General features: G+C 39.2%; 1 protein-coding gene across 1 annotated transcript in view; it reads right to left on the bottom strand.

Annotated features, from left to right (window-relative positions):
* LOC115222484 (phosphoinositide 3-kinase regulatory subunit 4) overlaps positions 1–13,433 on the bottom strand; it is a 95,468-nt gene that overhangs the window by 43,201 nt on the left and 38,834 nt on the right. Inside the window, exons 14-17 of the mRNA XM_029792714.2 lie at positions 11,836–11,875; positions 9,052–9,134; positions 7,546–7,609; positions 3,379–3,526 (exon numbers count right to left, since the gene is read on the bottom strand). Of these exons, the coding sequence (XP_029648574.1) occupies positions 3,379–3,526; positions 7,546–7,609; positions 9,052–9,134; positions 11,836–11,875 (335 nt within the window). The remainder of the gene's footprint in view (positions 1–3,378; positions 3,527–7,545; positions 7,610–9,051; positions 9,135–11,835; positions 11,876–13,433) is intronic.

The raw sequence follows: 13,433 nt of genomic DNA, 5'->3' as shown, positions 1-13,433 counted from the left end.
TCAGAATGCATACTCTAACATAACTACCGCCTGGCGCTACAGCACATCCTCGAAACAGCTTTTATGCTGTGCAATTGCCACTCAATAACATAACACAATCAACATGTTATATATGAAGCATAACTGCTGTCCAATATATGTTCTACACAATCATAACTCAGTGTTATAAATACATAATATATAACCAGCATAATACAAAATAGCTGTTGTGATTTTAGCTTATGAAAAGCCTCATTATTACGTTGTTGTGATTGGCTCATGGTTATGTTTGTATTTTGTTGGTTAATTGTTCTTTTTTTCTTTAGGGGGAGGAAAAATGTTGTGATTTTAAGTTTTGATCACGATTTTGATTGTCTCAATTGCTGCTATATGCCTGCATTGCGACTGCGCAGAGCTCTGTTCTGTTTGCAGACGACAATCAGCGTTGATTTTGGTTAGTCGATAATGTAGCAACTTGCTGCAGAAAAATGTTATTGCGTTGAACTCTGGTTTTGCTTACAATTTAGCAATCTTTGTTTGTATTGTATATTGCTGTATTTTTAGTCGATCAAAACCTTTTAAACATTGATAGTCGAGTTTGGGTTTTATAACAATAGCCAAGACCCAACAAAATAAGACATCACAAACAGAGAATATTCTGTGCAACAAACACAGGAAATCTTTATATATAAAAGAGAGGTTGTGTGCTGTCTGTCTCCTACGATTTACATTCCTAACTACTCCCACATTTTGTGGTGCAGTTTAACCAAAACCGGGTATCTTATAGTCATGATTCATATCGAGCCCTTCTGGGTATTAGTGCGCATCTACGATGAGTCTACGATTTAAAAAAAAATTTACCATAAATTTTCCCCATTTTTTAATGCATTTTTGGCATATATAAGGGAAGTAACTCTCTAAAAATTTATTATTAAATCTCAGAATGTAAAAAGCTACAGTAACACCCCCCCCCTTTTGTGGTTAGCCATATTGAGATGGCTATTATACTTTACATTTCTAAAAATGCTTATATAGTTATTTCCCTTACAAACCCGAGCAATGCCGGGCGATACTGCTAGTTCTAAAATAAAATCAGAAGCAGAATCCTACACACACCTGAAGAATACGGTCATATATCTATTTCTTTACTACCCACAAGGGGCTAAACACAGAGAGGACAAATGGATTAAGTTGATTATATCGACCCCAGTGCGTAACTGGTACTTAATTTACCGACCCCAAAAGGATGAAAGGCAAAGTCGACCTCGGCAGAATTTGAACTCAGAACGCATTGGCAGATGAAATACGGCTACGCATTTCGCCCGGCATGCTAACGATTCTGCCAGCTCGCTGCATATGATCATATATCTGGTGGTGCAATGGAAGCTCTCATGGAACGTTAAAAAACATGTTAATAGTATTATTTCATTCCATTACTTGGCACAGGAGATGCTTAGCAACATTTAGTCCAACTTTAAGTTGGGTCAATGAAATGTGTACAAAGTTGAGCACTGGGATTGATATAATCGACTAACTCCTTCCCTAAATTTCAGGCCTTGTACCTATAGTAAAAAGGGATTATTTGGCACAAGGGCAATAGAGAAAGGGACATTACAGAAATGGCAAGGGTTTACATAGAATCAAGTATGGAAGGGATCTTTTTGGTTTGAACGGCAGTTTTTTTCTAGTGATGTCATATGAAATTGTCACTCATAATTATGACCCTAGTATTGATCTATTGCATTTCAATCTGTTTTAGAGTTAGGGTTAGGGGTGGGGAAAGGGTATCTTTTTTTCTTCACAAATGTAAATAAACCCAATCTGTTTCTTAAACGAGGGACATATTCATATGGCACATAATGTTTTTTTTACCTCAATAGACATCAGTGATTGGTTGAAATTGCAAAATTAAAGAAAAAAAACAAATATCTTACAAACTATAGAATTTTCTCAATAAAGCCAAAAGAAAAAGATGTTTTATAAACACATTCTACCAGTATATGAAGTTAAAAATTTTTTAGTTACCTAGAAATTATGTTAAAAACTGCCGTTCAAACCGAAAAGATCCTATGGAAGAACAGGCATGGAAACAACAAAAACCATTATGGTGTTAATGGTGCATTAAAAAGCATTCGATTGTAAGACACATACGGCACCAAAAAGAGAGTTAGTTTTATGTTACTATGTGTGCAATATAATGCAGACTGTGGTAACTTGTCCAACTTTTGCCAGCATAGAAAAAAACCTAAAATCATAGTTATACAACATCATCATCGGTTAACATCCGCTTTCCATTTTAGCATGGGTTGGACGTATGACTGAGGGCTGGCGAACCAGATGGCTGTGCTAGGCTTCAATCTTGATCTGGCAGAGTTTCTACAGCTGGATGCCCTTCCTAACGCCAACCACTCCGAGAGTGTACTGGGTGCTTTTACATGCCACCAGCACGGGGGCCAGTCAAGCGGTACTGGCAACGACCTCACTCGAATCTTTTACACATGCCTCCGGCACAGGTGCCAGTTAGGTGATGCTGGTAACGATCACGCTCGAATGGTGTCTTTTACACACCACCAGCATGGAGGCCAGATAGCCACTCTGGCAATGATCACACTCGGATGGTGCTCTTAATACCCTACTATACATTTTATTTAAAATACTTTTATTCTTTTTGTAGCTTGTAAATGAAGATCCCATCTTCTTTAGTGTAGAAGCAGCATCAGTAAACTTTTTTCCCCTCAAAGGGTTAAAATTTGTGATTAAATTAACATATATGACAGCTTACAAGAACAACTTCTTTTCCAAAAAAATGTTCCAGAAAATCACCTGGCATTTTACAAATACAAGGATAGGGTCTAGGTTACTAGCAAGTGGTTGATCCTGAAAGAGTTTGCCAAAACTAGAGGTCAACATTATAGTCTATTTCAAATGATTTTGAAAACAATGAATAAATTAGTAAAATAATTTTGTCATTAATAAGCTGCTGTCTGGAAAATCAACATTAAATTAATTGTTGATGCCTGGTTTTAATTTAGATGACTTTAAGACAAAAAAATTTTTTATCACAGAACTCAAAGCGGTCTCCGATCAGTTGGCATCTAAAGAGCTAAAAGCAGTCAAATATGGTAGATTTTTATTAATGGTTTAGTTAACAGGGGAATGGCAGTGCTACTCATGGTCTGTTTTCAGAAGTTCCATAATGAGAGAGGAAAGAAGGAAGTTATTGTCACACCAGAGATCAGACCAGAATGCTTGTAACAGTTTGAGTCCATTAATGGCAATTGAAGGCCAAGTAGTGGAGTTAAAATGAACACCAGATTATCCATGGATGTACCTAGCATAATATTAAGAACTGTTATTTTACCTCTTGTCAGTACTTATGGAAGGATATTTTATATTTACCCTTTTGGCGACCAAAGAAAACACAGAGACGAGTAAAACCATTTTCCAACAGTGTCTGTTTCACAATATTATCCTGGTCACATAACAACATAACAACTTTCTGCTGGATAATTTCTTGAAGCGTTTGTAGTTCTGCATCATAGCTGACCTATAGAAATTAGACAAAGGAATCATAAAGTATAGAACTTAGAGAAAATAAGAATAGCTGACTGAATACAAAGCAATGCAAAAGTGTCTAGAAGAGACAGTGTTCTTTTAATAACTATAGTTTCTATAGTTTGTGTCCCCAAAGTCCACCCCCTCCTCATCGTGGTGGAGACACTGGCAACGGGTAGTGTCAGAGCTATGCCGTCGGAAACTTCGGTTCCTGGTAGGGCCACCCAAAACGGATTGGTCTGACACTGAGTGGTATTAGGGCCACAACCCGGCAGACGGGGCTCTGGTGAAAATCCTCGGAGTGTCTGTTTCGGCAACCAGCGGCTCCTCGGTTGTTCTGTCCCTGCGTCCGCGGACAATCTGTGGCAAATAGGATGTCTCTACATGCAGGATTGTTGGGGACCGCTTGTGAAATCCACATATTCCCACGAAACTTCTTTGATGGTAGAAGAAGCTGACTCAACCCACCCAGGGTGAATGTCACCACAAGTACAAGTAAGGAGTTTCTAATACAGGAACATGGTCATAAATTTGGAGTAAGGAAACGGTTGGTTAGAATGATTTCAGTCAGTGCTTGACTGGTAATAATTTTTATCCAAGCCCAACAGAAAGAAAACAAAGTTCATGGAGGCAGGATCTAAATTCATAAAATAAAGATAGTGAAATATTTTATATATAGGCAGAGGTGTGACTGTGTAGTAAGTAGCTTGCTTACGAACCACATGGTTCCAGGTTCAATCCCACTGTATGGCACCTTGGGCAAGTGTCTTCTACTATAGCCTCGGGTCAACCAAAGCCTTGTGAGTGGATTTGGTAGACAGAAACTGAAAGAAGCCTGTTGTATATATGTGTATATATATGTTTGTGTGTATATATGTTTGTCCCCCCAACATTGCTTGACAACCGATGCTGGTGTGTTTACGTCCCCGTAACTTAGCGGCTCGGCAAAAAAGACCAATAGAATAAGTACTAGGCTTACAAAGAATAAGTCCTGGGGTCGATTTGCTCGATTAAAGGCGGTGCTCCAGCATGGCCACAGTCAAATGACTGAAACAAGTAAAAATGTATATGATTGTTTGAGATGGTCGACACTGCTTGCTTGATTGCTTCATGCTCTTGCTTGATGAGGCTGGGTTCATCCCAGGTTAGTGATCTCAGAGATGACCAGGTCAACCAGTGCACTCCACTGCTGGTGGGCCCCCTTACCAGCCCTTCTGCATTTTCCAAGGTGATATTGCACCTCTGGAGATCTTGGTTTACACTTCTTGATTGTAACATCTTCATAATCTGACACCAAGACACCTACTCTTTAGGTGAACATATATCACCCAGTTTAGCCAAAACACTGCTACCACTATCTGGTTCTTGGAACTATTTAGTCTATCTTGTAAGTATTTAGATCAGGTTTTTAGTCACCTCCCTTTCTTCCATATGTCTCAGAGACCTAAAACAGGGGAACATGAATGCAATCCTTCCTTTACTAATTCATAAAAAAAATGTTTCTACCTTATAAAACCTAAACTTGTGTGGTGAGGCTGATATGAAGTGCTACTTCTGGTTCAGATGCATTATGGGATATCTTAGTTGAAGATTGGTGGACAGTAGTTTGCTCAAATATGGATGGATACATATCTTTTAAGCTAGATCATACTGAAGTTCAATGTTTTAGCTGAATAAAATTATTTGCTTCTCAGCTGCTGTACCTCATTACACCAGAGACAGTGAAACTATCTGTATATCACCTTTATTAAAGAGGTGGAGTATTGAGTGCACAAAATGGATTTAGGTAGAGTTAGTTCAGTGGACCAAAGACCATCGTACAAGAGGCATAAGAAGCTGAGTAGGTTACTCAAAGAAGTAACTCTTTTTAGGATAAAATATGGTACCTGTATGTATCGCCTAGCGTGATCGTTACCAACATCGCCTTACTGGCACCTGTGCTGGTGGCATGTGTAAAATCTTTTGAGCGAGGTCGTTGCCAGTACCGCCTGATAGGCCCCCGTGCCGGTGGCATGTAAAAGGCACCCACTACACCCTCGGAGTGGTTGGTGTTAGAAAGGGCATCCAGCTGTAGAAACTCTGCCAAATCAAGATTGGAGCCTGGGCAGCCATCAGGTTCGCCAGCCCTCAGTCAAAATCGTCCAACCCATACTAGCATGGAAAGGAGATGTTAAACGATGATGATGATGATTGTTCCAGATATAGAAGTAGCAGTTCAATATAGGCTTTACTTGGGCTTTGTAAAGTCTCAACTACAGATCAGGACTTAACACTGCTCTGGGATGCAGTCATGAGAATATTTATTACAGGTGTGAGGGTGCATCCTGATATCTCCTCGATACCATCTTTATCTCTCTTTCTAGCTGCTGCCACCCACCTTTATATAATGCAAACAACCATGTATCACTTGTACCATAAGACACCTGTTTCTGTCCCTGTATCATACATTAACTTCTGAACACCTGGTATAAAGCCAACTCCCTCTCTATGACAACCCCATGTAGTTGAGAGAGCTTTTATTTTTGTCTTGCAAGTTATGTGGTGACCTCACTACAGCTGTTGCCATGAAAAACAAAAGCACCCAGTACACTCTGTAAAGTATTTAACATTAGAGAAGGCATGCATTGTAGAAACCATGTCAGAGCAAACAGTGGTCCATGATGCAATCCACACATTCATTGGATCCTGTCAAATCAGCCAACCCATGTCAGCAAAGAAGACAGACATTAAATGTTAATGATGTTGTGTGAGGACACCATGGGAGATCATTAGTAGATAAGAGATGATTGTGGCATCTTTTGATGACTTAAAGCATGTACTGATTAGAGCAAGGGAATTATCAGAATGCTTGCACCCACAACACTCACGGAGTGGTTGGCATTAGGAAGGGCATCCAGATGTAGAAACACTGCCAGATCAGACTGGAGCCTTGTGCAGCCTCCTGGCTTCCCAGACCCCGGTCAAACCATCTAACCCATGCTAGCATGGAAAACGGACGTTAAACGATGATGATGATAATGATGATGATGATGATGATGTAATAACTACATCTGGATGTGAGAGAAATTGGTTTCAGATTTTGGCACAAGGCCAGGAAGTTTTGGGGGAAGGGTTAAGTCGATTACATCGACCCCCAATGCTTGAATGGTACTTACTTTATTGAGCCTGAAAAAGATGAAAGGCAAAGTCAACCTCAGCGGGTAAAGATGGACAAAATGCTCTCTAGTTATTTTGCCACAGGTGCTAACAATTCAGCCAGCTCGCTGCCGAGAGAAATTAAGCTGTTACGTTTTCATTTTTGTTATATTATTTTGTGTCTACAGAAGGTTTTTCCACATTTTTATGGAAACTTGCATATTTATTGTTATTTCTCAAATCCCTTTTGAAGAATGGAAAGCAAAGTTGACTCTCACCAGAATTGAAGCAAAGTGTAGATGATCATAACTAAATACTGTTAGGCATTTTCTTTTCAAAAGTGTACAAGTGGGTGGGGGGAGAATGTGCCATTGCAGTGTGTTGCTGAATTCACTATTTGTTAGTATATTTCTGGGACCTCCCTGCTGATCCGTTGAGCAGAATCCCAGTCAGTTATCTCCATGAGATACCTCCTCATCTGCTGTGGCTATGTGACATGTGGTTGACCAACATGAGCCATCAACCCAGCAGGATCCTCAGTGAAGAAAACCTGGAAAATCAAGCAACATGACTAAACAGTCTGAGTGGTAGAGACTAAGAAAAGAGGACTGCTTTAATCTTCTTCCTTTTAAACTCCTAATCTTTTTTTTTTCTTGACATCCTCGGTGTGCAGAATATCATTGGTGTCTATTAAACATATCTAGCTTAATTGTAGACACTGCTTTCAGCAAGTTAATCCTTATGTGTATGAAATTCTTATGATAGTGAATTAATATTTTGTTTCTCATCTACTGACAAGAATCAAATAGCTGTAGACCTGTCCTTTGTCTTGAAGCGCTGATAGGGATAAAGTAATTAAATAAGTAAATCACTTACTTGATAACGAGTGCCATCTGGGTCAGAATCATCTGAAACATTCAGATGTATCATATCCAAAACTCTGCAATATAAAATTTGATTTAACATTATATTATGCACACAAATACATATAATGTATGTATGAATATGTGTATGTGTGTGTATACATATACACAGTGTGTGTTTATGTTGTGGTGCAACAGCATAAAACTATTTGATACAATTTTTCAATGAAATTGTGTAACATTATGTTAATTCATGTCAGATAAAAGGCAATTAAAAAATAAGAACCATGGTTTCATTCATCTGATTGATTCTTTATGTCAGTACATTTGGAAATAATAAGATGATTCTAGAAAGTATAACAGATCTTTTGCCCTCAGTCATGTATCATCTTCGGAATTCACTGATTGATGTGTAATTTTACTGCACTTAACCCTTTAGTATTTAAACCGGCCATATCCGGCCAAAATATTTAATCTGTTTTATGCTCAGACTGACCAGATCCAGGCCCTCACACCTACCCTACAATGTTATTCTACATTAAGTAATTACACCATCAAGATCTTGAAGATATGAGAAAATGCATGATTAATTCAAATCAATGGGAATTAATAAGCATTATGTTTCATAGAATAATCTGAACACTAAAGGGTTAAATAATAGGATACAAATGAGCTGAGAAATTAATTTCTTATAAGAGGAATCAGATGCAGTATACAAGAGGGAAGAAGCAAGATCTGGTACAGACAGGTGACGTGTGTGGAGGATGGAAGGTGGGTAAAGAAGTGCGAAGTGAGCAAAACAGAAGGAACCTTTAGAAAGGGAAGAAGCAGGAAATTATAGGAAAAAGTTCATGAGGGTTGATCTCAGGGGCTTAAAAGAACTGCATAGAAGAGATGAAAAAGGACCAAAAATGGTGAGAAGCTGAGCTGGAAAAGAAACATCCTACTCATGCAAACACATAAAAACATGCAAAACGATGATGATGTGTGTATGTATTTCTTTTATTCTTTTACTTGTTTCAGTCATTTGACTGTGGCCATGCTGGAGCACCGCCTTTATAGTCGAGTAAATCGACCCCAGAGCTTATTCTTTGTAAGCCTAGTACTTATTCTATCGGTCTCTTTTGCCGAACCGCTATATATACGACGGGCTTCTTTCAGTTTCCGTCTACCAAATCCACTCACAAGGCTTTGGTCGGCCCGAGGCTATAGTAGAAGACACTTGCCCAAGGTGCCACGCAGTGGGACTGAACCTGGGACCATGTGGTCAGTAAGCAAGCTACTTACCACACAGCCACTCCTATGTAAACACACACACACAATGTCTGACTGATGAAAGTATCGAAAAGGGGATCTTAAACAATGATGGCAGTTAAATAGATATGTAGGTAAAATAGATAGTCAGACAGACAAACGATACATATATAAGTAAAAAAAAAAAAAATAGAGCAATAGGAGTGGGTGAGGGAAGGGAACCTCCATATTTCCTATACATAAAATTACAAACAAATAAACTGACCTTAAAGCAATCTCAGCAAGTTGTGCAATATTTTCAGCATAAGCAGCACGAACAAGAGTAACTGTATCTTGTGTTAGAGGTGACTGAAAGAAATTGATATCAAACAATGATTTTAAATAAATACATACCAAATCAAAATCAAAATCAAAATCGAAATCGATCAACATCAATGGAAATTGTAGCTGTGATACCAGTGCCGGTGGCACGTAAGAGAACCATCTGAATGTGGCCGTTGCCAGCGCCGCCCCGACTGGCCTCCGTGCCGGTGGCACGTAAAAAGCACCATCCGATCGTGGCTGTTTGCCAGCCTCGTCTGGCACCTGTGCAGGTGGCACGTAAAAAGCACCCACTACACTCACGGAGTGGTTGGTGTTAGGAAGGGCATCCAGCCTTAGAAACATTGCCAGATCAGACTGGGCCTGGCGCAGCCTTCTGGCTTCCCAGACCCCAGTTGAACTGTCCAACTCATGCTAGCATGGAAAACGGACATATGATGATGATGACATACAATGTCTGGTTGATATTTTCATGTTCTAAAATGACAAATTTTTAAGCTAAATTGTTAAACCTTATTATATATTTGTATTCTTGCATGCTGAATACTGCATCTTTGAATACACTTACACTGCATTTTTTCATGTAGTAACAATTTTGAAGACAAGAACAATTTAAAAGAAAGAGTATAGTGGATTATATCAACTGCAGTAGGTTTACACATACATACATCATACATACACACATCCATCCATCCACAGTTTTAAATCTGGGTTTTGTCTGTGTTAATGGGGGTGGCCAAATCTATCTCAATGCCATAGAATCTGCCCTCACACCATTTCGCCTGGTTTTGGGCATCCTCCCTTTTCAAGCCAACCCTTCCAATCTCCTCCATCTGTCCCCTTGACATTTTCCTCGGTCTACCTTGCTTTCACAGTCCATTTACCTCAAACACAATCACCCTCCTCAGAACATGCTCCTCATCCCTCCTCAACATATGCCCATACCATTGCACTCCCTTTGCCCTTGCCAGCCATTCCCCCGATTCCTCCAACCCCAGCATCCCCATCAAGTTTTAACAGGTAGATAACTTGGTGGTTCCTGCCTCATTTCTATGTTTTGTTGACCATAGGTTTTCCGGAAAGTAGCTCTTCCGTTTTGGAATGCTTCCTTTTTAACCCATATAAGTAGCAACACACTTAACACACCCTCTAAACAGGGTGAGAGAATGAGACATTTTAGTTGCCAACCAACTGACAATGAAACATGCAATACAGGGTTAGGTTGTAACAGTAGCATGGTAAAAATGACTTGACATGTGTGTGTGTGGGGGGGGACTCTCTAATCTTTGGAAGCAATCCCACAATTGCTAATTTCACAATAAATCTGTCAAGGGCATTCTGTAAAGTGGTTGGTGAATGCAGAATCAAGATGATTTTTTGGCCTTGCCAAGGACATGGTAATCTCTTTAATGTTGGTGCCAAGGTAAATTGCATCCAATACAGTCTATAAAGTGGTAGTCATTAGCAAGGATATCCAGCTATAGAAACCAGGACAAAAATGAAACAGCAGCAAGATGTGGTCTTCTGATTTGTCTAGATGAGCAGTATCTCCAAATAAGAGAAGACTTGAACTGTGGGATCGTGTTTAACTGACACCAGTATGGAAAGAAGATTGTAAAAGTGATAAGGAAGATTTTATGTGTTGTGTGTGTGTAGATAGACAAACAGACAGGTAGGTATGTAAGTAGATAGATAGATGCATACATATGTACACACACACACATATAATCACTCTTTTAAATTTACTCCTGCTTATAAATCATAGCAGTTTACAAAATTTTGTTGTATAACAAAAGAAAAACTTTGCTGATAATCTATTTAATACAAACTAACTTCCTTACATATTTAAACACAAACACACATGCACATATAAACATGTCTCTCTATAAAATTGCTTGTAAACTACATCTTAATATGATGAGAAAATATATACAGGTTCTAGAGTTGAAATGCAAGTAAATATATAGTCAGTTTACTGTCAATAGACAGTACAGTGAAACAATTATTGCTCGTTACCAGCATCACCTTACTGGCACTTGTGCCTGTGCTAGTAGGGTGCCAAGAGCACCATCAGAGCGTGATCGTTGCCAGAGCAGCCAACTGGCTCCATGCCGGTGGTACGCAAAAGGGCAACATTCGAGCGTGATCGTTACCAACGTCGCCTTACTGGCACCTGTGCCGGTGGCATGTGTAAAAAGATTCGAGCGAGGTCATTGTCAGTACCTCCTGACTCGCCCTGTGCCGGTGGCATGTAAAAAGCACCCACTACACTCTCGGAGTGGTTGATGTTAGGAAGGGCATCCAGCTGTAGAAACTCTGGCAGATCAAGACTGGAGCCTGGTGCGGCTGTCTGGTTCGCCAGTCCTCAGTCAAAATCGTCCAACCCATGCTAGCATGAAAAGCGGACGTTAAACGATGATGATGATGAGAGAAAATATTGCAAAAATAGGGTAAAGTAGCTGAATGCAGTCATGCCCAAATGTATTAACCATATCACTGACTCATCTTGAGGCTGTCTATCAGTCTTAATACACATTTATGTCAGCTGAATGGAGGGGTGGTATGTAAAATGAAGTGCTTTACACAAGGAATTGAACATATGACCTTATGATTGAAAGCCGAGTTGCTTAACCATTAGGTCACATGCCTTCTCAATTAACATTGAGCATATCCTCAAAATCTATTTTATTTAACTGATAGGAGTAAATTAAAATGTCAGAATACTTACTAGATATGGAAATATATATTCGGGAAATATATTCGCATCGCTGAAACAAAAGAAGACAAGGCAAGAAATAGTATTAACAGATTTGAAAACTTTATCTTTGTTAATTTATTTTTGTGAATGTTTCACCAAAAAGAACAGTAAACATATTACTACTTTTAGACGTCGTTAGCAAGTCAATTACAGGTTATAGCTACAAAATTTAACTCATTAATTAGAGAGTTAATGAATTTCATTTATCTTTTGTCTTTTACATTTTATTTGTTTCAGTCATTAGACTGCTGCTAGGGTCCAGTTGAACAAATTGACCCCAGGATTTATTTTTTTCCTTAAGCCAGGTATCTATTACAGCAGTCCCTTTGTGTCAACCCACTAAGTTACGGGGGTGGTTGACAAACTAACCCCTGTCATCAGGAAGTAATGGGGGACAAACACAGACACAAAGATGCACATACATAGACACCACACACCATAACATATATATATATATATATATATATATATATATATATACACACCACATGTATGTAATGGGCTTCTTTCAGTTTCCATCTACCAAATCTGCTCACAAAGCTTTGGCTGGCCTAGGAATATAGAAGGCACTTGCCAAAAGTATCACACAGTGGTACTGAACCTGAAACCATGTGGTTGGGAAGCAAACTTCTTACCACGCAACCATGTCTGCATCTATCTGAGATGTCACTTTTTTGCATATTTTTTTATCAAAGGAAAATAATTGTTTCTAATATAGGCAAAAGGCCAGAAATTTATTGGAAGCAGGTTATTTAAAGAAGAAAAAAAAAAAAAAAGAAAGAAAAGTGTCCTTATCATACAGAAACCAACAAACAGCTTGGATTATTCCAGCCAAGGGAATTTTTGCCATGGAAATTTAACCAGGTATAAATTATAGGCAAATCATTCTGAAATCACATTTACAAAAAAGGGCACACCGACAGGATGTTGAATCAACTCTTTAGTGTTTAAATCAGCTATATACAGTCCAAATATTCTATTTTATGCTCAAACTGGTCATAACTAGCTTCTCACACTTAACCTACAATGTCATTCTAAAAATAAATAATCACATCATTGAAATCTCAAAGCTACAAGGTAATGAATCATCATCATCATCATCATCGTTTAGCGTCCGCTTTCCATGCTAGCATGGGTTGGACAGTTCAACTGGGGTCTGGGAAGCCAGAAGGCTGCGCCAGGCCCAGTCTGATTTGGCAATGTTTCTATGGCTGGATGCCCTTCCTAATGCCAACCACTCTGAGAGTGTAGTGGGTGCTTTCTATGTGCCACTGGCACAGGTGCCAGACAAGGCTGGCAAACGGCCACAATCGGATGGTGCATTTTACGTGCCACCGGCACGGAGGCCAGGCGAGGCTGGCAACGGCCGCAATCGGATGGTGCTTTTGAATGTTTAATTAAAAACAATGATTAATTCAAATTAGCACATTTGACTGAATAATCTGAATGCTAAAGGGTTGACGACAATTTGTGGATTCTGCCAATGACCAAAAGATGGTATGGTTTGCTGTTGTTGGTTTGTCATGAGTAAACCCTGACTGGGCACACTTGTGATTTAAATGGTTCAA

Source organism: Octopus sinensis, linkage group LG20 (assembly GCF_006345805.1).
Source record: "Octopus sinensis linkage group LG20, ASM634580v1, whole genome shotgun sequence".
Classification (NCBI taxonomy): domain Eukaryota; kingdom Metazoa; phylum Mollusca; class Cephalopoda; order Octopoda; family Octopodidae; genus Octopus; species Octopus sinensis.
The sequence above is the reverse complement of the archived record's forward strand: the minus strand, read 5'-3'. Positions and strand labels throughout refer to the sequence as shown.